General features: G+C 41.1%; 1 protein-coding gene and 1 long non-coding RNA gene across 3 annotated transcripts; one reads left to right on the top strand and one right to left on the bottom strand.

Annotated features, from left to right (window-relative positions):
• The first annotated feature begins 109 nt into the window (after positions 1-109).
• Positions 110-21,832, top strand: BPNT1 (3'(2'), 5'-bisphosphate nucleotidase 1). Of its 2 annotated transcripts, none has more exons than XM_050948616.1 (9): positions 110-131; positions 6,430-6,557; positions 13,345-13,449; positions 13,846-13,953; positions 14,963-15,011; positions 17,741-17,832; positions 19,186-19,383; positions 20,073-20,178; positions 21,161-21,832. In XM_050948616.1, exons 2-9 carry the CDS (start codon positions 6,438-6,440, stop codon positions 21,307-21,309), a joined length of 927 nt encoding a protein of 308 aa, XP_050804573.1. In that variant the 5' UTR covers positions 110-131; positions 6,430-6,437; the 3' UTR covers positions 21,310-21,832. The 2 variants fall into 2 exon arrangements, with proteins under 2 accessions (XP_050804573.1, XP_050804574.1); XM_050948617.1 differs by lacking the exon at positions 110-131 and adding an exon at positions 138-289.
• Positions 13,965-24,468, bottom strand: LOC127048774 (uncharacterized). The gene is made up of 3 exons (XR_007773773.1): positions 24,265-24,468; positions 23,743-23,948; positions 13,965-15,488 (listed from the first exon to the last, which is right to left on the bottom strand). It is a non-coding gene; the product is annotated as an uncharacterized LOC127048774 (long non-coding RNA).

Here is a 24,468-nt window from a genome sequence, read left to right as displayed (position 1 = left end):
GGAGGGACACGCCGCCTTGAAAGGCGTTTCTCTCTCTCTCTCTCTCCCCCTCCCGGGGAGGGCTGGAATGTTGGGTGCTCCCGAGGCTGCAGGGAATATTGCACATGAAATCACCCAGGCGTGTTGTCTGGGTGGGTCAGCTGAATGGCGCTGCTGCCAAGCCTTGCAAAGAGTGAACTTTAGGACCCAGCAGGTTTTGGAGGCATAGAAGGGTTATTGAGTGAAAAAGAAGGAGCAGTCTGGGTATTGCACAGAGGAAGTAGTCTCTTTGCTAACGGCTGAACCACAGGTATTTTATTCTTTATCCAGGGTTTGTGTTTCATATACACCAGTTACAGATGTGTTAGCATGTGAATGTTATAAATGGGGAGGAAAAATTTCAGTATTAGGAGTGATTTCTGGTGGGAGAACAAAGAGAAAAAATGGCTTGAAAGACAGGTGAATGTTTTCATTAACCGAGTTGTCGAGTATCCACGAGTCTTGTGAGTTTAAGGGGTTCTCTCTTTTCTAATTCTGGTTGCTAAGATTATCGTACAAGTTAGAATAGTCAATGCACATATGTATGAGATTTTTAAGCAAGGATCTCATCTGGAAAAGCACAAGACAGAAATAATTTCAGTTGCTTTATTTGCATTTGTATGTGGGGTAAAGGAATTACCTTAAGGGACAAGTTCCTTGCTTTTTAAAAATAAAGGTAAAACTATGTTAGATCAATTAAAAGTGATTAAAAAACCTAAACTAAATCTTTGAAAAAGTTCAACCTAAGACATTTTTCCTCAGTCATCTTTTCACTCTCGTTTATTGTTGTAGAACTGCTCATGAGTGGAAGGCTGTTGCTGATTTATTATTATTTTTTTTTAAACAATCATTTTAAAGGGATAAGGGAAAATTGAAGAAATTTATTTTGATAGTGGAGGAGCAAACCATCTATACATTACTTAGATTTAGAAGCATAAAAGGAAAAAACTATGTTCTGGGCTACTATTTTCGGCAGTCTCTCTTTAAACATGTGCAGTTTATTGCTCAATTGAAGCAAAGCTGAAATGGATATTGCTGAGAACAAGGAAGAGAGTAAGAAAGTGAACCAGCCACACCCAATGAAGTAGGATTTTTGTTCTCCCTTATAACCCAGCCAGTTACTTTAGCAGATACAGGAAGAATGAGATACATCTGAGTCTATGGTGGGTTTGCCACCCAAAAGCCATATCTACAGATTTTTCAAAATTTACAATTTTACAAAATTAGGCCCTAATACTGCAGACACAACATTATTAGCCCAATGAGACTACTCACAGAAGTACAGTTAAGCACATACATAGGAGCATCCAGGCTTTGGGCTTTATGCACATGTGTGCCACTACCACTTCAGCTCAAGTGATGTTAACACAGGGCTGGTCTACAGTGGGGGGGGAATTGATCTAATAGCGGAGCTGAAGTCGAAGTATCTTAGATCGAGTTACCTACCGTCCTCATGGCGTGGGATCGACATCCGCAGCTCCCCCTCTCGACTCTGCTACCACTGTTCGCGTTGGTGGAGTTCCGGAGTCGACAGGAGCTTGTTCGGGTATCAATATATTGCATCTAGATGAGACACGATATTTCGATCCCTGAGAAATCGATTGCTACCCGCCGATACGGCTGGTAGTGAAGACATAGCCACAGTGAGAGCCTTTGGCCTGGTCTGCACAGGCAAATACACACATTTAACTAAAAGTATATTTTTTACATCAGTTCAATTAAACCAGTGCAAAACTTAAACTGATTTGAACATCCCTGTTAAGCCTGGCATATGTTGGTTTATCTTGTGTCAGTAAATTTGTGGATGCAAGCTAAACTGCTATAAGCGGTTTTGTGTGTTTGAGCAGTATTGGTCCCAAGATATGTGAGACAAGGTGGATGAGGTAATATCTTTTACTGGACCAACTTCTTGTCCTTTCCACCAACAACTTTCAGGCTTCACAGAGCTCTTCCTCAGATCTGGAAAAGGTAACGAAGATGTCACAGCTAAACACAAGGTGGGACAGATCGTTAAGCATAAGAAGTTAACAGGTGTTGGAGGAGACCAATTAAAATAAAGTGGGCAATTAACTCCCTAGCAGTTGTAGGACAAAGTTGGGTTAGTAAGCTACAAAGGGCTAGTCTACACTAGAAGCTAGTCTACTACAGTGGCGCAGCTGCAGCCTGTCTGGGGAAGATACTTTATGCTGACAGGAGAGAGCTCTCCCATCAGTGTGATAAAACCACCTCCATGAGAGGTGGTAGCTACATTGGCAGGAGAAGCTCTCCTGCCGATATAGTGCAACATAGCCCTGTCCACACAGGCGCTTAGGTCGGTGTAACTTACATCACTCGGGGGTGGCTTATTCACACTACAGAGTGACATAAGTTATATCAACATAAGTAGTAGTGTTACAAGCCCAGAGTGTTGTAATGAGCCATAAAACCAATGTCTGTGTTAAGACCATGGTTTTTAGTGTCCAGCAGAGTTACGAATTTCGGTTCCCAGGCTCATCTTTTGAAGGTGTTGTGAAGGTTTCATTTGAAGATGAGGACTGAGAGTTTAGATATGGAGTGATAATTTTCTGAAAAGTGTTTGCCTGGAGGTGATGGTGTTTTTTGTGTCTCATCATTTTTCTGTGTGAATTCATTGAAGAGCACAACAATTGTCTGATTTCACCCATATAGTTGTGGCTGCACCACTACTACAACACACACACATCCCCCACAACACACCTTTCAAGATCCATGGGTCCTACTCATGCCTATCATAACATGTGGTGTACCTCATCCAACACATCAAATGCCCTAACAACAACTATATGGGTGAATAAATAATCCATAGCCACAATTCATGATGAACCTAAGTCCTCTGATTCAGATTAACCTAACTATGTAAGACTGGTGCCATGGAGCAAAATTATTCCTGACCCCAGTTGCTGATCATTTTCTCTGTAAATTCATTTTTGCTAATCAACTGTAGCTGCTATTCTTAGTAATGTAGATACTTAATCGGTGTTGTAAATGTTACTGAGTAACAAATGACTTTATTAAAAAAACAGTACAAACTCATTAAAACATATTTCTTTCTTAAAGCTTTTCAGCAAGAAGTCTACCAGAGAGAGATTTAAAGAGAGAGGAAATCATTACCACACCTTTGAGACTGTGCCTTCATTTCAGTACTCTATGTGGTGTATTATGTCTTTCAGATGTACTGTCTACGTAACTTTAGGGCCCACTCCTGCAAGGTGCTATGTGCGAGGAGACTCCTAGGCCCACACAGAGCTCACTTAATTCAGTGGAACTCCAAGATCATGGCCTTAGACTCTGAACTCCTTGCAATAGTCGCTTTGACTTCTTGTATGTTTTCCATAGTACTGGATGCAGTAAGAGAGCTCAGTAAATAATAATATTTGCGTCAATATCCTGTGACAGTGAGTGCTACGTGTCACATATGTAAAAATTTGACATCGTAGCCATTTTATAGATATTAATTTTAGTTACCAAAGGCTTCAAGTCACATAGATCTAATTCTCAATAGCAGCTGCAAAAGGAGCCAGACTTTAGCCTCAGTCATTCTGACCACATCTTCCAGCTAAACACCCTCCAAAGTCAAATGTATGAGGGATTAGTAATAGTAGTTTAGTATTACATCTTTAACAATTAGAAGAGGCAACCCAGTGGCTTAGTAGTCATGCTCTGCAGTCTCATGTAAGATCTTTGTTAGACATGCCAAACTTGGTCTCTTGCTCTTGGGGCTGGCGGTGACTTGATCTGCTGTGGAGGCAGCCCATCTGGCTCTGGGGAAAGAAGCTGCTGATTAAGAAGTGACAATGACATATTCTAAAGACAGGTTTCAGAGTCCTTCCCCACCTGAGGGGTGCCTTGACAGGACTGTATCTAAAGACTGTTTGTCACTTGGGACTCAAATTGAGAGAGAACTAGGAAAAAATGGCATTTAATTTAACAGGGTAGATAGACTTAAATCAAAGTGATGTAGGTGCCAAATGTGACTCCATATTTAAGTTTACTTTTAGTACTAACAGAAATCAGGCAGTCAACCGTTTGTTATTTATGAAGATACAGCGTATCATCCCTAAAGCTGCAGCACTTAGTCTTTGTGCACAGAATGAATGGAATGCAAATGAGAGAGAATTGGAGGGAAAAAGGCACTTAAGTTGTTAACAGGATGAATTAATTTAAATCAAAGTGATTTAAATAATCAATTTTAATCATAATTTAAATCAGCAAGCAGGAAACCTTGTTTTGCATTTGTACTTTTTATATAGTTTGCTAAAGAAAGCTTGTTTCTCATTTGTCATTAAAATATGCTGATATTTAACTAAATACAGCCTTCACGCTAAATTTGCTAACGAAGGGGATATACACATACATGTACTATATAGATACACTTTTATTTAAGCAATTATATATCTTAACTTATATTTCAGATGCTTAATTTTTACATTATTTATTGTTGGAAAATGGTGAATAATGCATTTCTTACTTAACAGATTATTAATTTTTTTACTAGTGAAAAAATTGGATGGAAATTGGAATTAATTGAAAATGCTCCAAAATAGCATTTTCAAATTGTTTATTGGGTAAATAAAAAGGACCCTGATGTACATGAATACATAAAGGGGGGTATCAAAACATGTTTTGATAAATTTAAAACTGATTTATTAAACAAAGGAAGTATTTTATTGTCTGTAGTTTGTGAAATTGAACTAATTGTTTCTGGTCACCATGTTCTTCAAGACTTCACAACTCTCATCTTCTCACACCTAGTTTTTATTCATAGATTGGAAGAGGAAAACACACTTTCCTGCTTTTCCAACTCCTATTAGTTTCTTAACTTTGAATGAACTAGTTGTTGAACTGAACTAGTTGGATAAATGGAAGTGAAGAAAATATTCTCTTTGCATTTGCAGAAAAGGCTACTGCTGGTTGAAAGCTGGTTTAGCAATTCAACAGACTCTGGTTTCTGGTGCTTACCCAGTGGCATCTACTAGTTCTGTGGTTTGACTTTTAAAAACTTGGCAGCAAACATGTACTGCTTAATATTTTTTATATAATTTAAATTTTAATAAGTTTGGGCTTTAACATAGTTGTATTCAAATTTAATTTTCAATAGATTTCTTTAAAAATGTGTTTAATTTAAATTAAAAAATCTGATTTAAAAAAAAGTTGATTTTTATCCACCCACTTTGACAAAACAAGGCAATTATTATAAATGTGCTTTCCATCAAAGGATCACAAAGCATTTTGCTGATTAATTAAACCTCACAACACCCCATGACGCAGGTAAGTATTATTATTCATATGTTTCAGATAAGGAAAATGATGCATAGGCAAATTAAATGATTTAATCAGGTTTATACAGGAAATCAGTAAGAGGATTCCTGAGTTCTGTTCCTGGAACAAATTCCTACTCTTCCAGTGCTTTAGCTACAAGAGCATGCCTGATCGTGATCAAGCCAGAAGTGAAGGGCTGTAGTCTGATGTAATTTTGGCATTAATCTGGGTAATTTACATGACGCTAGGTTTTAAAATGAGAATTGCAAGTTTAGTGTTATCAGTAAAGTTATCAGACTGGGTTGTTTTGTTTAGTTTTTTTTTTATCCCATTTCTACATGGTATTTTATTGAAATTCATAAAACTCCATATACTAGACACTTAGCATTACTAGCAGTTTCTGCTCAGGATAAACCAAGATTTAGGCAGCGCAGAAAGTGAGAAGTATCCTTTTAGAGAAGCGAAGGGATAGGAATGTGTGTGGTGTGAGAGATGGAGAAGAAAGAGAGAGAATAAGGGAGGGGAATGTGGAGAACATAGATGGGGATAAAGAGCAGGAAAATAGGGGCAGTGAGAAGTTGAGGGCAAAGAGGGTGATTTGAGATAAAAGAAATGGGAGGGAGAATGGGAAACAGGGTAACTGTGGAGAGGCAAGGAGAGAGAATGTGAAGGGAAATGGGAGGTTGCAGGAACAGGGAGGGAAGATAGAGAAACAATGCTAGTTCCTGCAACCAAGGAACTAAGAGAGGGTAAATTCACCTACAAGAGTCATCTAGAGAAGGGCTACCGCCTCTGCTTCATGATGCAACCCTTTTTTGCATCCATGTCACATTGTAAACTACAAAAATTACTGCCTTCCACTCTGTTAAGAGAGGTCTACAGTCAGACCTTGGTTATCAAAAGCTTTAACTATTTGAAATGACTTCCCATCCCCAAACTTGTAATAATTTAATTGAAGTCTCCCACTTACCCAGCTGCCACAAAAAGTTTTACTTTTATATAAATAACACTCCAAACTCTACTCCTGGCGTAACCTAATCTTCCATGGGCTTCTTATTCTTCCCTTGAATGCTAATACATGAAACCCGTGATGTGTAGTATTAATTCACAAGATCGCTTTTTGATTCTCTTCAGCACTTGATATGGCTTCTTCTCCAACTGTGTTGATGCGCCTAATGGCCTCTGCGTATTCTGTTGCGCACAGAGCTGGAACAATAGTCAGAAATGTGATGACTGGTGGAGACCTGGGCATAGTGGAGAAGGTACTTATTTTGCTTAATACTGATTATGTCTGTTAAGAACATTGAGTTAAAAACAGCCCAAGGGGTTCTTTCTGATGATCAGGCAGCTCCCGCACAATTAGGGGGAGCGGGTGCTGCGACAGACTGACAATATCCTGGCATACTTGATTGAATTAGGTTTAATACCTTTGGTGACCATTGTATTCAAAATGCAGTTGTGTATGAGTTATTGTGAGTTGTATGTAACCCCTCTAGGAGGAGGGATTTTTTAATGTCCATCCTTTGTTGTCCATCCTCTGAAGCCACCCCCTGGAAAAGTTGGCATATATGAATTCAAACTGGATTCTCCAGGTTCTCCAGGGACCAACAGACAAATTAAAAACCAGCTATTTATCCAAAAATCCTATCTGGCTCAGGTTGTTCTTCCTGGTCCAGCAAATGGACAGGACCCCTCGGTCATGGGTACCCCAGTCCTTAGGGTAGGATTGGAAGGACGGGGCCTACTGGAGCCCAATAGGGTTGCCAACTTTCTAGTTGCACAAAACTGAACACCCTAGCCCTGCCACTGCCCTGAGGCCCTGCCCCTGCTTACTGCATTCCCCCTCCCTTGGTGGGTTGTTCTCCCACACCTTCACTCACTTTCACTGGACTGGGGCAGGGGGTTGGGATGCAGGCTCTAACTGGGGATGTGGAATCTGAGGTGGGGCCAGAAATGAGGGATTCGGAATGTGGGTGGGGGCTGCGGGTTGAGGCAGGGGGTTGGGGTGCAAGAGGGGGTGCTTTGGCCTGGGGTGCTGGCTCTGGGGTGGGGCTGGGGATGAGGAATTTGGGGTTCAGGAGGGTGCTACTGATTTGGGGGAGCTGAGAGTTGGGGCTCAGTTGGGGCCTGGGCTTATATCAGGGAGCTCCTGGTCAGCAGTGCAGCATGGGGGATAAGGCAGGCTGCCTGCCCTGACCCACGTGACCCAGAAGCAGCCAGGAGGTCTGGGTCCTAGGCTCCAGCACCACTCTTGCCTGCAGGTAACACCCTCAGCAGCTCCCATTGGCCGGAACCCTATCTTGGCCCCATTTCTAATCTTGTTGCAGCATTTTATATAAGATGCAATAACCAACTCTCCCTCCCAGATTCCTGGTCTCCAGTTACCCAACTGACAGCAGTTTCTGGGTTGGTGTATCTTACTTCAGTGATTTCTCTAGATGTTCTTACTGCTTTTTCCTTTTCTGTTTCTCCTTTCCCCTAGCAGGCATTAAAGCATCCTCATTATAAAATATTTACACCTTTTTTTAATGGAATGATTTTGATTTAATGGTTAGTTTTTTGAATGCTTTGTTTGTTTTTATTTTTTTCTTCCCCTCATTTGAAAGAGAAAATATATCCTATTCAAGTCTAACTGCAAGTTCTTTCAATGTGCTTAGTTATCCTAACCACAGTAAGTTAGAGATCCAGAGCTTGGTAATGTTATCATACAATCATCTTACTCCTGGTATCATGTAATAAATATGTGTGTTCTAATTCAATTACTATGACTCGTAGCATATTGTGCATTTTAAGCCTAAGAAATAGAATATGCACCAGAAGTAGGCCCTTTTTTTCTTTATGATCTTTTAATGTAATTGCCTCCCTTCTTGCTACTCTTCTATCTTACCTTTTTTCTTTTTTAAACGTAAGTCCCCAAAACTTTCTACTTCATGCCCCCCAATTACCCTTGTCTGTGCCCCTTCCCCCACCATTCTGGGAGAGAGGGGACGCAGACAGGAGCAAGGGAGAATGAGGCTGGGGCCACAGATGGGGACAGGAGTGGTGCTGGGTGCCTCTCCCCCACCTGCCCTCCAACAGGGCTGGCCCTGGCCCCAGCTGCACCCCCCCGAATGTTCTTCCTCTTCCAACAGTTTGGGGACTTCTGGTCTAACTTGATCCCAGCCTCTTCTCTCACTTCTTTGGCATATATGACTTTACAAACGATCCTGTTTGACTCATTTTGTTGATAATGAAATATTTACTAGATACCTGCTGGTCAGAGAAATAAATCTGCTAGCTAGAGGTCAGTACAAAAAAGAACATAAGAACGGCCGTACCGGGTCAGACCAAAGGTCCATCTAGCCCAGTATCTGTCTACTGACAGTGGCCAATGCCAAGTGCCCCAGAGGGAGTGAAGCTAACAGGAAACGATCAAGTGATCTCTCTCTTGCCATCCATCTCCATCCTCTGATGAACAGAGGCTAGGGACACCGTTCTTTACCCTTCCTGGCTAATAGCCATTTATGGACTTAGCCACCATGAATTTATCCAGTTCCCTTTTAAACATTGTTATAGTCCCAGCCTTCACAACTTCCTCAGGTGAGGAGTTCTACAAGTTGACTGTGCGCTGCGTGAAGAAGAACTTCCTTTTATTTGTTTTAAACCTGCTACCTATTAATTTCATTTGGTGACCCCTAGTTCTTGTATTATGAGAATAAGTAAATAACTTTTCCTTATCCACTTTCTCAACATCACTCATGATTTTATATACCTCTATCATATCCCCCCTTAGTGTCCTCTTTTCCAAGCTGAAGAGGCCTAGACTCTTTAATCTTTCCTCGTATGGGACCCTCTCCAAACCCCTAATCATTTTAATTGCCCTTTTCTGAACCTTTTCTAGTGCTAGAATATCTTTTTTGAGGTGAGGAGACCACATCTGTACACAGTATTCGAGATGTGGGCGTACCATGGATTTATATAAGGGCAGTAATATATTCTCAGTCTTATTCTCTGTCCCCTTTTTAATGATTCCTAACATCTTATTTGCTTTTTTGACTGCCTCTGCACACTGCGTGGACATCTTCAGAGAACTATCCACGATGACACCAAGATTTTTTTCCTGACTTGTTGTAGCTAAATTAGCCCCCATCATATTGTATGTATAATTGGGGTTATTTTTTCCAATGTGCATTACTTTACTTTACATTTATCCTCATTAAATTTCATTTGCCATTTTGTTGCCCAATCACTTAGTTTTGTGAGATCTTTTTGAAGTTCTTCACAATTTGCTTTGGTCTTAACCATCTTGAGTAGTTTAGTATCATCTGCAAACTTTGCCACCTCACTGTTTACCCCTTTCTCCAGATCATTTATGAATAAATTGAATAGGATCGGTCCTAGGACTGACCCTTGGGGAACACCACTAGTTACCCCTCTCCATTCTGAGAATTTACCATTAATTCCTACCCTTTGTTCCCTGTCTTTTAGCCAGTTCTCAATCCATGAAAGGACCTTCCCTTTTATCCCATGACAGCTTAATTTACGTAAGAGCCTTTGGTGAGGGACCTTGTCAAAGGCTTTCTGGAAATCTAAGTATACTATATCCACTGGATCCCCCTTGTCCACATGTTTGTTGACCCCTTCAAAGAACTGTAATAGATTAGTAAGACACGATTTCCCTTTACAGAAACCATGTTGACTATTGCTCAACAGTTTGTTTTTCTATATGTCTGACTATTTTATTCTTAACTATTGTTTCTACTAATTTGCCCGGTATCGATGTTAGACTTATCAGTCTGTAATTGCTGGGATCACCTCTAGAGCCTTTTTTAAATATTGGCGTTACATTAGCTAACTTCCAGTCATTGGGTACCAAAGCCGATTTAAAGGACAGGTTACAAACCTTAGTTAATAGTTTCGCAACTTCATATTTGAGTTCTTTCAGAACTCTTGGGTGAATGCCATCTGGTCCTGGTGACTTGTTAATGTTGAGTTTATCAATTAATTCCAAAACCTCCTCTAGTGACACTTCAATCTGTGACAGTTCCTCAGATTTGTCACCTACAAAAGCCAGTTCAGGTTTGGGAATCTCCCTAACATCCTCAGCCATGAACACTGAAGCAAAGAATCCATTTAGTTTCTCTGTAATGACTTTATCGTCTTTAAGCGCACCTTTTGTATCTCGATCATCAAGGGGCCCCACTGGTTGTTTAGCAGGCTTCCTGCTTCTGATGTACTTAAAACATTTTATTACCTTTGGAGTTTTTGAAGAGGCGTTAGAAGAGTGCCTACCAATGAGAACCAGGGATAATGCAATGGAGAGGAGTCCAGCTCCCCCACTCCTACCTCTTCCTTGCTGGGTTTCCTATCAGGATGCTAGTTTTCAGAGTAGCAGCCATGTTAGTCTGTCTCCACAAAAAGAACAGGAGTACTTGTGGCACCTTAGAGACTAACATTGCTGGATCATGCTAAGAGGTTCCAACTTTTCGTATTTGCTCTGGTCACTAGATGTCCCATAAATTTGAAACTCCACCTGTTTCCCCTTCAGGGTGTTGAAAGAAGGTTTTTCTCTCCCCATCTTTATCCCAGGCCCCTCCTGCCTGCTGTGATGGGCTGGAGATCTTTGCTACTCTACTCTTCTCCTAACCTCTGATTGGGGCAGTCTTGAATAATAATTATTTGTATTACAGTAATATCTATAGGCTCCAGCCAAGACTAGGGCTCTATTGTGCTAGGCACTGTACATGTCTAATAAGGGATATCCCTACCCTGAAGAGTATATAATCTAATATACAAGATGCCATTTTCCAGATGGGGGAACTGAGGCACAGAGAGATTAGTGATCTGGCCAAGGATCCACAGTAAATTCAAATAATTTGTGTCCCAGTCCAGGGCCTCAGTCACAAAACCAACTTTCCTCTCTTTGCTGGCAGGGAGATGGACTGGATGGCCTAAAAGGTCTTTTCTGTTTCTAACTCTTGTGATTCTGTGAACCAAATCCTGAAATTCTTATTCTCACTGAAGTCTGTCAGTAGGACTTTTGCATGTGCAAGGATTACAGGCTTTAGACCTGTACTGGAACAGCAATACTCAACAAAAAAACTGCCAAATCAATAGAAGTCTCTTCCTCGACCCTCCCCACTCCCCAATAATCATATAAGGCCAAGTGCTACAAATTAAGAACAATGTCAAGGGGATTATTTTAGTAAATGTGATTATAACTTTCCCCATCTTGTTTAATATTAGTTCAAAAGCTATGCACAAAATGCTAACTTGCACTTTAGCAGCTTGGCCTTTGCTAGTCCACTATGAGAGTGATCCTTAGACTTCAGTGGTTTGTGGGGCATGGAAAATGTCTGCAGACTATAGATAAAATGGGTCTAACTTTTTTTTTTTTAAACAAATTCCATATATACTTAAAAAAAAGTTTTTCCACAAAATATCACAGCCCCAATCCTGCAAAGTCTGAATCTATACATGAATAAGATTTATTTTTGGCTTTATGCATTGAATCAAAATTAAATTTTATTATTATAATTTTCATTTTATTATGCTCTAAGAAATTTGACATACAGGAAAATATCATGAAAATACAGTTGAGACCAGCATTCTCACCTTTTTGTGGTTGTAAAAAGTTATTTTGAGTGAGCCATTTATCCCAGCAATTGTAAGTAGCTGCATTTTCCTAAGCAGTCAGTTTTTATAGTGGAAACCTTGTGCTTCTGAATAATGCAAATTGACAACACTAACAGAAATTATAGCAACTCCCTTCTCTTTGGCCTTCCCAAGGAACAGCTCCCTAGACATCATGTGCAGAATGCCACTTGTCTTCTCATATGTATAAACATCTTCAAACAACTAATGGCTCCCTAATCTTTCCAAGATCCAGTCCGAAAAAATTCACCCTCTTGGGCCTGACCATCCCATAAACTACATACATTCACTCCCATTGCCTTCAGTGTGAGTTGCATGCACACAACCTGAATGATGAAAGATCTCTCCTCTTTACTACCAAGCCCTTCTCCCCAGGGCCAGTTCCAGGCACCAGCTAAAGAAACAGGTGCGTGGGGCGGCCAATTCCAAAGGGCGGCACTCTGGACACTATTGGGGCGGCACATCTGGGTCTTTGGTGCAGGGCTGCCCAGAGGATTCAGGGGGCATGGGGCAAAGCAGGGGAGCTGTGGCGCTGTTATTCACCCAGCGGCAGTCTGGGTCTGACATTTCAGCTGCGGTGGGGCATTCAGTCGCTCTGCATTTTCGGCAGCACTGGAGGGCCCCCTGCCACCGAAATGCCACTGAAGACCCAGACCAAGGCCAGGGCTTGTGGGGCCCGGAGCCTGGGGCAAATTGCTCCACTTGCGCCACCCCCACCCCAACCCCCGGGCGGCCCTGCTTCAGCGGTGGGTCTCTCAGTCCCTCTCGAAGCGAAGGACCTGCTGCCGAACAGTGGAGTGGCACGATCTGGTTGCTGTGGCTTTTTTTTTTTCTTTTTTCCACTTGGGCGGCAGAAAACCTGGAACCAGCCCTGCTTCTCCCTTTACATCCCTTTACTTGTTTAGCACCTTTACTCTCTGTCCTTCAATACATCCGCTCCAGCCAGAATAACAGCCCTCTTCTCTGCAGCTCCTGCCTCTTCAACTCTGTCTTTTTCAGTAGCATGTGAAAACATTTTTCTCCCCTCTTTATGTCTCTTAATTTCTATCACCTTCTCTTATGTTTATTTAACTTGATATACTACTTGGCTCTGTGAAGTGTGGTATACTTGTATGAATGTTATCATACAAAATAAGGATGTTTTGTGCTGAATTCACTAAGAAAGTACAACACATGCAGCATTGGAACAAGCTTCCTCACACTGCCCTACCAGTGTATTTCACTTTTGAGACAGATAAGAGAGGAAACTCGGTCTCAATGACCTATTCAGTCCTTGGCTTCTCTCGAGTTGGTTAATTGGGATGGTGGTTTCTGTGACGAGGATCCTTCTCCACTAGGAAATGGATATCAGTGATCAGTGCGATACAGGCCGCTGTGTTGTTTTAAAGTAGAATAATTCCTTCCCGTCCTCTGCAGTGTGGACCCAATGACTTGCAGACCAAAGCCGACCGACTGGTACAAATGAGCATTTGCGCTTCACTGGCACGAAAATTCCCCCGAGTGACAATCATTGGAGAAGAGGTGAGAACTGTGTTTATCTACATTTTCAAGATGTTAATTTGCCACTTATGATTTAGATTTGTCATTTGCAGGCTTAAGAGAGCCATGTGTTCTCTTTAATTTTTCTCTTCCCTCCCAATTCCCCTTCCCTCAGCGTTAGCTTCATCAGATGACTTGACAGCAAATCCAGTGACTAGAAGGCAAATCCCAAATCCCCCCTCACGCCTGCCAGGCCAAGTTAACCTGGGATAAAAGTAAAGGCTGGCACATGGCTAAAACCTGGGGAGTGGCTGTATCACTTCGCTCTGCTGTATTTGCAGTGCTAGGAATGGAACCATATTTGGGAGCTGCAAAGGCTCACACGCAGTGCTCTGGCTGTTGCCTGTTTCCGTTAGTGTCTTTGTGTCCTTTTGTCAGGACCTGCCCACTCATGATGTAGATGAGGAGTTGATTGAGGACGGTCAGTGTGAGGAAATACTGAAGAAAGCTTTTCCACCGCAGTACAGTTCCATTAAAGAGGAAGAGGTAATAAACATGTTACATTTACTTTCTTATATCCCCATATAGCTTATTAGTCTTATCTAAGAAAGATCCAAGAAATAAAACAGATACACCGCTACCTCGATATAACGCTACCCGATATAACACAAATTTGGATATAACACGGTAAAGCAGTGCTGGGGGGAAGGTGTGTGATCACACTCCAGTTGATCAAAGCAAGTTCAATATAACACGGTTTCACCTACAACATGGTAAGATTTTTTTTGGCTCCCAAGGACAGCGTTATATCGAGTTAGAGGTGTAATTTTGATGTTGTCAGCTTATCTTTTGGTTTAAGTGCCACATTCAATTTAAAAAGGAAGTATTTTCAAAGTGACAGCACTAAAAATGGAAGCCCTCTAATTATCCACAGAATGGGTGTAGCATGGGCAGCAGGTTTCTCTGTAATGTTCCATGAATGTGTATCAGAGCTATACTAAAGGGACCACCTTTAGGAGTGAGAGGATAGTTTAGTTTCCATGCCCATTGAATCCTTGTATGCAGTGTTGTTGTAGTCATGTTGGTCCCAGAACATTAGAGACACAAGGTAGGCAAGGTAATTTCTTTTATTGGACAACTTCAGTTGGTGAGAGAGACAAGTTTACAGAACTCTTATTAATCTTTGACATCTCTACTGAGATTGCAAGCAACGTTGTTAATTAGTGCAAGTGGTGGTGAGTTGATATTAGGTTTTAAATGTAGACGTCTTTCCATAAAAAATGGACTGAGCTCACCAAATCCACATTACATAGCCAGCTGAATAGCTGGTGAAAAGTCTAATATCTCTTTACAAATCCCTGGAGCTGTTCAGTCCTATATGTAATAAGCATTTACGAACACTAATGTAATTTGTTTGCATTTTAAGTGTAAGATTTCTTAACAATGGTGAGGTTTATCCTCCTCTCACTGCTGCTAACTAGTACTCTTTTATATAATAGTTTAATTTCCGTGATTTGTGATTCCTCTTGTGTTGTGTGCATTTTCTTTTTTTAAGCTTGTTGTGTGGGTTGATCCTCTGGATGGAACCAAAGAATACACGGAAGGTTGGCTTCTCTTTTTCTTATTTGTACTGATCTGAAAAATTATTTCAGTTTAATTAAAGTAACATGAAAATTTCTAGAACATTCTAGAAGCTTATCAAACTGTGGTGACAGAGTCCATCAGAATAGATAGAAAATGTTGGGAGGGAAAGGATTTTGTGAGCTTTTTTTTAATGTTAGACTGGTCATAGCACTAGAAATATACTGTAGGGAACCACCTGCACTGGCAGGGGAGGGACTAGGTAACATAATAGTTCTTTTCTATGTCTAATTTCTATAATGCGGTGATCTCCCACTTACATAGTGGCCTGCAGAACAGGAGGCCTGGAGAACCACTGAACTAGAAAAGACTGGGTTGTGAAGTAATTGAGAAGGGGCAGACTGAAAGTCAGAATTTTTTGGGTAGATGAGCATGTAAGCAGGATCCAAATGTATGTATTACAAGTCAGGAATAAGCAGGATTTCTTAAATGCTTCATATCTGAAAAAGAAAATGTCACTTAGCTTTGTTGGGCAAAGAAGGATTTGTCACTAAGTGGTTTTCCTGCACTGTTTTTGGAGTTCTCTTGTCCACATAAACAATTTGAGCTCTGCTATCCTGACTCATGACATTTCCAGAAGCCCTCACTGGAATTATGCTATTTGTTCTACAGTGTATATTTTCTACTAAACACTCTGTTGGTACTTGCCTGCAGACATCCATGTACAGTACCATATAAAGTTTTCAGCTAAGATCACTTGAGTCTTCAAAAGAGACTTCCTTGACAAGAAGTTTGTATAAGATTTTTTTTTAAACAGCTATGACTCCTGTAAACCTATTTCATAACTTGTATGAGATTTTATTCACATTAGGCCCCAGCTCAAACCGGCAACATACTGCGTGTCTTCCACTACCATTGACTTCCATGGGAGTTGAGAGTATTCAACACTTCATAGGACTGGGGCCTTTTCTTTTACATATGTTTGCTTTGGATGTGCCTTAAATGGCTTTTATTAATAGTAACCTTTAATATCGGATACATTCTCTCTCTGGCTTTTCTTTGCAAGGGGAAGGATCAATGGACTAGAGATGAGAAAGACTAAACTTGTTTGATCCTACAATATTTGTGTCCCCATCATTCAAAACACACAGATGTTACTACAGTATTTAAAGCACTGTTTTAAAACAACATAATTACTTTTATCATGGAAGTAAACTTATTTTTTGTAGAACATTGGGGTCTGTAGGTGAGTGGACTCACCCCTGGTGCCTCCTGCTGGTCATCCAGGGGAATTAGCTCTTCCAGCATCCTGGAGCGCCCCCTGCAGGCTAGTGATCCGCCTTACTACTGGTCCCCGTGTCCCTCCCAGGCCCCCAGTGCCCCTTTCTCTGGGTTGCTGCCCCCCTGGCAGTACCCCTACACTCTGGGTCTCCCCACCCACTAACCACACCTCGCCTCAGTGTAAGGCTACTGCCAGTCACCATCTAGCCCCACTCCCTGAGGCAGACTGCAGTATACGCCGCTCATCACAGGCAAGGTTGGGTTGGACCTGCTGCCTCTCTCTCTAGCTGGGCTGCCCCTCTGCAACCCCGGTACTGGTCTTTGGCCCTCACCCAGGCCCACAGCCTTGGGCTTTCCTAGGCCAGAGCTCCACAGCTCCTCTAGCCTTCCCCTAGCCCTGCTCCGCTCCCAGTACCCTGCTCAGCTCCCTAGCAGCCAGGCCCTTCTCTCTCTACAAGCATAGAGAGAGTCCTGAGCTTCTGGCTGCCCATGTCCCTTAGTCTGTTTGGGGCATGGTCCCAGCTGCAGCCACTTTCCCCAATCAGCCAAGGCTTTGCTCCCTTCCCCAGCCCCAGGCCTCTCCTGGGCTGTTTCAAGCCCCACAGGGCAGGAGCAGGTAATCACCCCGCAACAAGGTCCAATCCTTTCACGCATCCGGGCAGAGTTCCTCTGGGCGGCGTCCACTGGCTCCCTTGACGCCTTCGAGGAGCAGTGGGTGCTGTCCGGGGTTCTCTGCTCAGTGTCCCCATCAGGCTCCCTTCTTTTGACCCTCTGACCGCACTACTGTCCCTGTTATTTGTTCACCCTAACTCAGTTTTCCAGTTCCTGTAGATCCCCCCCTTATTGCTGAAGGACACCCCCCAGCCTAGGTAAAGGGACCAATCGTGTAAGTACTTATTAGGCTTCTCTGAAGAGTCTGCAGTGCCACTACTGTATCTTCCTGTTGCAACTTGTGATAAGGTAGACTGTGAACTCTTTGTAGCAAGGGAATTTTTTTTATTTTTTATTTTCATTTTAATTGTGGGCCTGTATAACATCTGGCACAACTGGCACTACTGCTTACTACCAAGTGTTTGCTGATTCAGGTCTGTGGTTTATCTGAATGTCATTTACATAGTACTATGCAGTGATAGACTTTCTAATATTTAATATGCATGTTGACTCAGATTGTCAAAAGTGACTAGTAATTTTTGGATGCCTCGAGTTTTGAGCATCCAATTTGAGACATCTTAACAGGGTCTTATTTTTCAGAATACAGATTGCTCAGAGTATCACATTGTCTCAAGTTTGGCAACTGAAAATGAAGGCATCCACAATAACTAGTGACTTTATACAATCTTGGCCATTATTAATATTTTCAAGTAATTGAACAAAGATAGAGGATTGTGGGATTGCGTGAGGGCTGGGGTTTTTTTTTTTTCTTACTCCCATTTTCAGTCATTACTTAATAATATTTATTACTTCTTCACAGGTCTCCTCGACCATGTAACAGTTCTGATTGGAATTGCTTATGAAGGTAAAGCAATAGCAGGAGTTATTAACCAGCCCTTCTACAACTATGAGGTAATAAATGCATAATGCTCGAGAGCACTGAATGATCTGTAACTATCACTTCTAGGACACATTTCTGCTCAATGGTGCTTGATCTACACTACATACCACACTTCACTAGCTAGAGCTAATGGTGTAATATAAGGAACTTTATCATCAAGAAGCCCATAGATCAAGTTTCTTGGAACTGAATTCCAAGGCCATGCAAATAACTGCAACAGCTCTTCACTCTTTTAGGTAACAAGACATTACACGTATTGTAGCTAGGTTGTCACATAAGTGTAAAACCCATGATATCTTGCTCCAGGCTGGTGGCTCTTTGGATGTATTGCAGAAGTGACCTGTTTAGATTCACAGGGAGATGCCAACCACTCCAGTCTGTTAGTGCGACTTGATGACTGAATCCTGGGACATCATTAAGCTGGGCCTTAAAAGGCACCAGGTATTTCTCTGGCTTTGTCTACACTATGAGCTCTGGATGTGATTCCCCTGCATGTGTACACATAGCCACAGTAGTACAGATAGCAACAGCAGAGGCATGACTTAGATGTCCCAAGTACATACCTACTGGTTTCAGATGGGTTTGTACCCACCACAGCTCCCCTGTGCCTCCAGTCCCACTATCCTTTCTGTTGCAGCAACACTTATACTCATGCTAGCTCGAAAAGAACTAGTGCAAGTACACGTACGCACCCAGGGGCATCATACCCCTAGCCTGTATTATAGATGTAACCACAGTTAGTTGCAGCTGAGTTGCAGAGTGTTACCAAACCCAGTCTAATACCCTCCCTCCCCCCCCGCCCTCCAAAATGGGGGATTAAGAGGATTAACTATAACACCAGAATAGCAAAATTCAGGAACAGTCCAAGGACATAGAATGGGTGCTGATTCGGATTGGGCATAGCAAAGAAAAGCTCATATTTGGTATAATATACTGAAATAACTATGAGGATACTTTTCAGTTCTGTAATATCCAATGCAAGGATTTCAAAGAGATTCACAACCGTTAATTATCACAAAGACCCTATGAGGTAGATAAGGAAGAATTATTATCCCCATTTGACAGGCAAGTGAACTAAAGCACATGCACTTGCCCAAGCTAAATAACTTGCCCAAGGTCACATAATATGTCCCTCAGTTAGCTGGGAACAGAACCCAGGAGTGCGGGCTTCCTGCCCTGGGCTACAGTTACTAGAACTCACTTCTTTTCCATTGCCACAATTTACACTTTTTTACCCTCTAAAATGAATCTAATAATGAAATAAAAAGTCTCCAGCTATGCCTTTGTGTTTATATTTTTTTTAAAAAAATAAGTGTTATATGCTGTAGTTATGCTAAGCCTTGGTTTTTGCATCTTCTATGTAGGCAGGAGCAGATGCCGTGCTGGGTAGGACAATCTGGGGTGTCCTAGGTTTGGGTGCCTTTGGATTTCAGCTGAAAGAAGTGCCAGCTGGGAAACACATCATCACTACTACCCGTTCACACAGCAGTAAGCTGGTAAATGACTGCATTAGTGCAATGAACCCTGATAATGTGGTGAGAGTCGGAGGTGCAGGAAATAAGGTATGACAATCCAATATTTTTCTTTGCTAGTGGTAAGACATGACATCTTTGTAAAGAGAACAAAGAATTTAGGGCCAAATGCCATCCTTATCTCAATGGGTGCAAAGGGACCCCTGGCAGTGGAACTGGTCCCCAAAGAGGTGAGGCAGGATTTGGTGGATATAGGGAATGCTCCCCAGCTCCATAGTGTGGAATCAGTGCTCTTGGGGCTCCTTGCCTAGCAACATGCAGGGTTTGTTTGGGGGAGAAGGAAAGGATGGAATATCTGTAACCACCTGAAGCCTCTGATCCTCTTACCCAACCCATATGGAAAGTGTGCAATAGGGCTAGAAAGGCCTTATAGGCATGTGAAGATGGTTTCCTCTCCATTCTCCCAGGTAGATCTCCCCAGCAACCAGCCAAGATACATGAGTTGGATGCCAAGGACTAGATTTGCTTCCTATAGATAATATTTGAGTCAATTAAAAATGGATCACTTTGGATGGTAGCAGCTATGTTTTTGTCTTAAACTTTTAAGATTATTACATTTGTAAATCCTAAAGAGGAGCCTCTGAGACTCCTCCTTTCTGGTGAGAACATCAGTGTGTGCACTACCAAACTGACCCAATTCTATTCCCATTGAATTCCTGTTCTATCTTTTGCATGCCTGGGGGTCCTATGAAATGACTGTCATTCTTCATCTGTAATAGATCATTCAACTGATAGAAGGCAAGGCTTCTGCTTATGTGTTTGCTAGTCCTGGGTGCAAGAAGTGGGATACGTGTGCTCCTGAGGCCATTTTACACGCTGTGGGAGGTGAGTTAACAATAATGTTCATAACTCTTTTTTTGAGAGAAGTTGAAGTTACAGTAGATTTTTCTAGTGTTTATGTGCACAAGGTCATAGGATATCTTTTTCATAAGACCAAGGTGAGTTCTATTATACACAGTTTTGGCAGATAACTTCTTGACCTAAAAGCCTGTGTATATATTTAAAAACAAAGCACCGCTGTTAAGCATTAAAGACCTGATCCAACCCCCTTTGAAATCAATGGAATGACTCCCATTGACTACAGTGGGCTTTGGATCAGGCCCTGGTTTTGCCAGTAGAAGGCAGTATAATTTACCTTGTCTGCTTTTATTCAAGACTCAATGCAGTTACTAATTGAAGTAATACAAAAAACATTCTTTCTAAAACATATTGGTTTTACTATTTTCCAACTGACAGCTTCCTCTGCTTGTTTTCCTATACAATGAGGTCTTTTCCCAATTACTGAAATCATTCATTTATTGTCTTTATATGCTCACTGGGTGTACGGAGGGCATCTTATAATACTTCATGAACAACAAAACAGTTAGCCAAATCCTGTAGTCCTTGCTCAGAGCTGCAGGATTTGGCTTCAAATTTGAATCAGTCCAGTGGGTAACCCAGTAAAATCACTACCCTCCAAACAGCACAAAGCCACTTTGCCTTGGTGAAAATGTAAGTTATGAAAAGGCTTGATTGAATAAATATAATTAACTTTAAATCAGTGGTGTTGTTCGACCTCTTCTGCTGTCCATCTTAGTGGCTAGAAGAAACCTTTTACACATTAAGATTAAGTATAATATTGGTTTAATACGATATCAGGAGAGTGTATCTTTCCATTGCAAGTATAAAAGACTTGATCTTCTACATCTATCTGTAACAACTATGATTCAAAGGAAGAGAGAACCAGTTGGTGTTCTATTTTCGCAAAAATTCAGGTGCTGTGCTTAAATGAACTGGGACCAATAACATATTCATATATTTCTTGCAGGCAAGCTGACTGATATTCATGGAAATCCTTTTCATTATAACAAGGAGGTGAAACACATGAATTCAGCAGGGGTCCTTGCCACGTTGAGAAACTTTGACTACTATGCCAGTCGTGTTCCAGAGAGTGTTAAACAAGCCCTTGTGCCTTAAAGGAGGAAGCCAACTGGTGGGGGAGGAGGGGGAACATTAACATAATATTTCAAGCTAACTGCCAAATGAGCTTGAATATATTTTTTTTATGAAATCTGAGCCTAGATTCATTCTGATATTGTGCTGATCAGTGATTTGTTTCAGAAATTAGTGTACAGAATGTCTAGATACATGGGGGATGGGGGGAATCTACAGTTGTTTCACCAGGTAACAGGTTACAGGTTTTCAATATTCACAGTAGATGTTTTTCCTTCCCTTTGAAAGTAAGGAACCCAAGGAAAGTTCTGTTCATGTGAACAGATTTTATGCAGTTATACGGTATACATTTGTATCACATAATAATGTCACAGTCCAAATCTATTTCCTTAGCTTATTTCAGGGCACGAAACCATAGCCTGAATTTGCTCAACATCTTTTGTTGGACATAGGCAGCAATACTTAATTCACTTTATATATTGGCAATAAATAATTTGTTTTGGTGGGTCCCACTGCTTATAATAAAGTTACTGTTGTTGATTCTTAAGCATGATGTGCTTCTTTTGTAAATAGCAGTTTTTGACATTTTGTACATTTTTCAGCATGTGGAAACCCCTTTTATTCTTAGTGTTTGGCATATTTCTCTCCGGTTTCAATGAGGGTTTTTGTAGCAGTTTAGGTTTGTGGGGGATAGCAACGAAACTGCTTCATTACTACAGGAGTTAACGCGTCACACATGAGCAGCTCAATTTCGATTATATATTTTGTAGCTGTTTCTATAGCTATCAGAACTAAGGTCTTTCCATTTCATCCTAACTCTAGAGGGTTCATATGTGTATTCATTCCTAGTCATAATTCTATATGCACCTTTTAAAAGTACAGTTGCTACAGGGTCATTGACGGCCCTTGTCTCTGGCAAAGGCCCAGCATATCAACAGCAAGGCACTCCGTTGGTGCCTCCACAAAACACTGCTGCACAAGAGCTCGCCCAGTCTTACAATGCAAGCATCACACTTCCTGCATCAGTTTTCTACATCCTGCTTTCATTTTACCCAGTACAGATTTTCTCTTAGCTTGTCTAAGTTTTTTTGCAACCCCAAAATGTCGAGCAGTTTTTAAACTGACGTGACCTCAGAACCTCCTTTTTCAATGTATCTATTGCAACCAGCTGATACTTATACTTATCATCAATTGTGTTTTTTCCCATCTCCTATATAATATTAATTCTTTAAACTGATTTAAATCAGGATATTTAATATTTTAATTACTGAAATGATTTTCTTAAATCCTTACGTATTTAAGGGATGTTAAAAGAGGTAATTTATTTGGGATTTGCTCTTAAAAAATACCTATTCTAGATATAAATTTCAGTTTGGTATTTAAATGGAGCAGAGACATTGGCACTTAAAACACAGGTAAAAGACATACTTACCGTGCTCTATAATAGTGAAACTTTGGCATTTCTAACCCTATAATCAGTATTCATTCATAACTAAGGGCTTTTCTATAGTTATTCCAGATTAACTAAAATGAGAATTAAAAGTGAATTAGTTAAACTGCATTAAACCCCTTTGTGGACATTCTCATTCAGAATTTAAGTTGCCTTAATTCAGTTTAGTTTAATTCACTAATTTAAACTAAACTGATTTAAGGCCGTTTTAATTCTGAATTAGACCTTTCATACAGATTTAACTAACTGACTTTTAAATTCACACTTTTTTAGTTAATTTGGATTATTTTTTCCTGAGTGTCCCCTTGTAGACAAACCCTAAAATACTCCATTAGATATGATACAGGCTACTTTTTGAGTCTACTTAATAAAAGTTTCTGACACTGACAAATACGTTTTTCTGTTACTGGGATGCTTGCTAAATTGCATCTAATGCTAAATAACGTCTTAAAGGTTCTTGAATGATGAATAGTATCAGGGGTAGCCGTGTTAGTCTGTATCCACAAAAGCAACAAGAAGTCCAGTAGCACCTTAAAGACTAACAGATTTATTTGGGCATAAGCTTTCGTGGGTAAAAACCCAACTGAAGAAGTGAGGTTTTTTACCCATGAAAGTTTATGCCCAAATAAATCATAGTTTTTAGGGTGCCACTGGACTCTTTGCTGTTTGAATGACGAATGATACTGTATATGATGTACTCTTGAGACCTGAGGAATTCACCTAGTCCTGCTGGTGTCACATTGAATATTATGCACATTAATTCCTTGTGCACTGTAAGAGAATGGACCCTTCTATGAAATAAATGAATTGGAAGTTTATTTATTTTAATGGAGGAAATAGGGTGGAGATGGGAGATGAAAATAGGAGATTTGGAAACACTTCTGTATGAAGCAGTTGAACAGTTTGGGGCTGCTTATAGCAGGAAGGGCCAAACTGGCTCGTGAACCGCATGTGGCTCTATTACAATTAAAGTGTGAGCCCCCCCCACTTATCCTCCTATACTCCACCTTCCAGACTGGGATGGAGAGCTCGGGGCTTCTGTCCTGCAGCAGGGTGGGGGGACTAGCAGCTTCTGTCCTGCGGGGGGGGCATCAGGGCAGAACCCCCACACTCCAGTAGGTGCTGCCCTGTGGGACAGGTTGTGTGTCTTGCAGCTCTTGAACTTCTGAAGATTAGTGTATGGAACTCGGAGGATCAGTAAGTTTACCCACTCCTGGTTTACAGAAATGAAAAAATGGGGACATGATGATAATACCCATTATTATTATAGTGGATATTATCATCATGGGATAATAGTGGGATAATATATAGTGGGATAATACCAGCTCTTATATGGTGCTTTTCATCGGTAGATCTCAAAGCATTTTACAAAGGAGGTAAGTATCATTATCCTCGTATAGACAAGGAAAATGAGGCACAGAGGCCTACAAAATAAGGAATGGAATGGAGACATGAGAGCAAGCACTTCTATTAACATTTTCTCATAAGAATTACATTATACACATCTGAAAGGAAAGTTGTTTACATACCCATTCCGCAGGGGTCTGTTTTGGGACCAGTTCTGTTCAATATCTTCATCAACGACTTAGATGTTGGCATAGAAAGTACGCTTATTAAGTTTGCAGACGATACCAAACTGGGAGGGATTGCAACTGCTTTGGAGGACAGGGTCAAAATTCAAAATGATCTGGACAAATTGGAGAAATGGTCTGAGGTAAACTGGATGAAGTTCA

Source organism: Gopherus flavomarginatus, chromosome 4 (assembly GCF_025201925.1).
Source record: "Gopherus flavomarginatus isolate rGopFla2 chromosome 4, rGopFla2.mat.asm, whole genome shotgun sequence".
In the NCBI taxonomy this organism is placed as follows: Eukaryota; Metazoa; Chordata; order Testudines; family Testudinidae; genus Gopherus; species Gopherus flavomarginatus.
Note: the sequence above shows the minus strand (reverse complement) of the source record. Positions and strands in the feature narration are given on the sequence as shown.